Genomic DNA, 3174 nt, shown 5'->3' with positions numbered 1-3174 from the left:
GGCCGGTCAGCCAGCTACGAATCCATCTGGTGGTGATGCTGTCTAACCCACATTTTTCTATCTTATTGAGTAGTAGGTTGTGATCTACTTTATCAAATGCCTTACTGAAGTCCAAGTAAATTATATCCACAGCATTCCTCTGATCCACTAATTTTGTCACTTGGTCAAAGAATGCAATAAGGTTTGTCTGGCATGATCTCTTTTTGACAAACCCATGTTGGCTTTTAGTAATGACTTTGTTTGCCTGTAGGTGTTCGCTGATTCGTTGTTTGATTATCTTTTCCAGAATCTTCCCAGGTATTGAGGTCAGGCTGATAGGTCTGTAGTTTCCTGGATCCATTTTTTTTCCTTTTTTGAAGATGGGAACTACATCAGCTCTTTTCCAGTCCTCTGGTAGTTCCCCAGTGCTCCAAGATCTTTGAAAAATATAGTTCAGTGGTTCTGAGATCACATCTGCCAGTTCCCTGAGAACCTTGGGGTGTAATCCATCTGGTCCTGGTGATTTGAACTCGTCTACGCTGGACAGGTGCTCACTTATCATTTTCTTGCCTATCTTAACTTGTGTTTCTATACTGTTTTTTATGGCACTGTTTTTGATAGGTTGGCCTGTTTTTTCTCTTTGTGTAAAGACAGATGCAAAAACGAGTTAAATAGTTCTGCTTTCTCCCTGTTGCTTGTCACCTTCTTGACACTTTCCCCCACTAATGGACCAATCATTTCCTTCACTTTTTTCTTGTTTTTTACATGTTGAAAGAAGCTTTTTTTGTTATTTTTGACTTTGGTCGCAAGCCTTAGTTCATTTTGAGCCTTGGCTTTCCTCACTTCATCTTTGCAGGCTCGGGCTATTTGTTGATATTCTGATTTAGTTATGTGACCCTCTTTCCACTTTCTATACTTGTCCTTTTTATCTTTCAATTTGTCAGAGATTTCTTTATGCAGCCATGCTGGTTTCTTTTGAGAGCTGTTATTTTTCCTCTTTGTTGGTATTGAGGTAGACTGGGCTTCTATTATCTTCCTTTTCAAAATTTCCCAAGCTTCTTGAGTTGTTTTCCCCTGGAGGATTCTCATCCATGGAATCCTTCCCAAGCCCTCTCTAAGTTTATTGAAATTAGCTCTCTTGAAGTCCAAGACTCTAGTTTGACTATGTTCTATTGCTTGTGCTTCCATAATGTTGAATTCCAATATTGCATAATCACTACCTCCCAAGGTTCCTGTGGCTTCAACACCTTCTATCATTTCATCTCTGTTAGTGAGAATTAGATCCAAAATGGCTAATCCCTTAGTTCCCTTCTCTGCTTTTTGGGAGACAATGCAACTTTGAACAGGTTTTTTTTTTGGTCATCAAGTTTTTGACATCTTGCTAGGTGGTACTCGAATATTGCCATATCCTAAAAGTGGTACAATCGGTAAAAAGGTTGAAAAGCCCTGGGTTAGTGGATCCATGAGGAAAGTGAAGGCCAGAAGTTGATTATATGGGGTGTTTTTAAGTTAGATGTTTAGCTTTGTGTTTGTAGGATTATACTGTTGTATGTTTATTGTGTTTTTATCTGTTCTAGAAGAATTGAGTATCATTGAAACTTAAGTGATACTCAGTTCTTCTAGAATAGATCCCTGTAAATGAAGATGGGGAAATCATGAAATGATAGCAAGAAGCCACATTGTTATGCCCCTGATCATCCTTTCCTTGTGTGAAACTGATTAAAGTTAATCATAGAATGGTTTGCTTTACTTAAAAAAAATACCTTCCTATTTATCTTTTTTTTTTGCCTTGCTTAAAACAAAGTGTCAGAGATCCTTTAGCATTTTCCTGTGTTGGGTTAAAATGGTCATATTTAAGTAACCTTAGGTGTCCCAAGAAAGTGGTATTTTAATTTTTCCTTTAGAGAAAAAACAGCATGCTTTAGTTCATAGAAGAGTAATAACTTACAGGCATGCTAATTTTGTGTATTGAAAATAAACATTATTATAATAGAGACTTTTTCTTATAGGCAATGGAACATGCAAATGGAATGGAGCTGGATGGTAGAAGAATCCGGGTTGATTACTCTATCACAAAGAGAGCACACACGCCCACCCCTGGCATCTATATGGGCAGGCCAACTCAGTAAGATATTCTTTTTATTTCAAGATTGACTTAGCCCTATTATTGTGAGAAATCCATTTCCCATGGGACTTCAAATGAAGTGTTCAGTTCCTTTAAACATGTTCTAGTCCAATGACTGCTTTATTTCACAATATTCTTTCTACAAATATATTCATTAGCTGGTATTTTAAGTGAGACCTTGGAGCCCAATGAATAGGAGTAAACACACAGAGACTTACTTTATTCCAAACTCAGAACAACCTACTTCACTGAAGTGTTCCATCAGAATGTTTCAAAAGGATTGTGTTCCAATACAATAACTCCAAATAGTTCCAGTATTCTGCTGTAGTGAATCAATAGAACCCAAAATAGGCCCATTGTTTCTCTTTATGTTTTGGTCCTAGGGCTCTAGAAGTAGGTGCAATTGTAGTCTGTGCTGAGTACTTCCTGAAGAATAAATAAATGCTTTGAAAATTACCATAGCAATCAATGGAAGCAACAGTTCTACAGTGAGGGAAAAAATTATTTGATCCCCTGCTGATTTTGTACGTTTTCCCACTGACAAAGAAATGATCAGTCTATAATTTTAAGGGTAGGTTTATTTTAACTGTGAGAGACAGAATAACAACAAAAAAATCGAGAAAAACACATTTTAAAAAAGTTATAAATTGATTTGCATTTTAATGAGTGAAATAAGTATTTGACCCCTTCACAAAACATGACTTAGTACTTGGTGGCAAAACCCTTGTTGGCAATCACAGAGGTCAGACGTTTCTTGTAGTTGGTCACCAGGTTTGCACACATCTCAGGAGGGATTTTGTCCCACTCCTCTTTGCAGATCCTCTCCAAGTCATTAAGGTTTCGAGGCAGCTCGACGTTTGACAGCTCGAAACTTCAGCTCCCTCCACAGATTTTCTATGGGATTAAGGTCTGGAGACTGGCTAGGCCACTCCAGGACCTTAATGTGCTTCTTCTTGAGCCACTCCTTTGTTGCCTTGGCCGTGTGTTTTGGGTCATTGTCGTGCTGGAATACCCATCCATGACACATTTTCAATGCCCTGGCTGAGGGAAGGAGGTTCTCACGCAAGATT

At 38.2% G+C, this 3174-nt stretch overlaps 1 protein-coding gene across 3 annotated transcripts in view; it reads left to right on the top strand.

Annotated features, from left to right (window-relative positions):
• LOC107295098 (transformer-2 protein homolog alpha) overlaps positions 1-3174 on the top strand; it is an 82282-nt gene that overhangs the window by 67856 nt on the left and 11252 nt on the right. For all 3 annotated transcript variants that reach the window (XM_015824403.1, XM_015824411.1, XM_015824395.1), the window contains exon 5: positions 1989-2104. In XM_015824403.1, coding sequence (XP_015679889.1) covers positions 1989-2104 — 116 coding nt within the window. The remainder of the gene's footprint in view (positions 1-1988; positions 2105-3174) is intronic.

Source organism: Protobothrops mucrosquamatus, unplaced genomic scaffold, assembly GCF_001527695.2.
Source record: "Protobothrops mucrosquamatus isolate PMUCROS unplaced genomic scaffold, P.Mucros_1.0 scaffold_188, whole genome shotgun sequence".
Lineage (NCBI taxonomy): Eukaryota > Metazoa > Chordata > Lepidosauria > Squamata > Viperidae > Protobothrops > Protobothrops mucrosquamatus.
The sequence above is the reverse complement of the archived record's forward strand: the minus strand, read 5'-3'. Positions and strand labels throughout refer to the sequence as shown.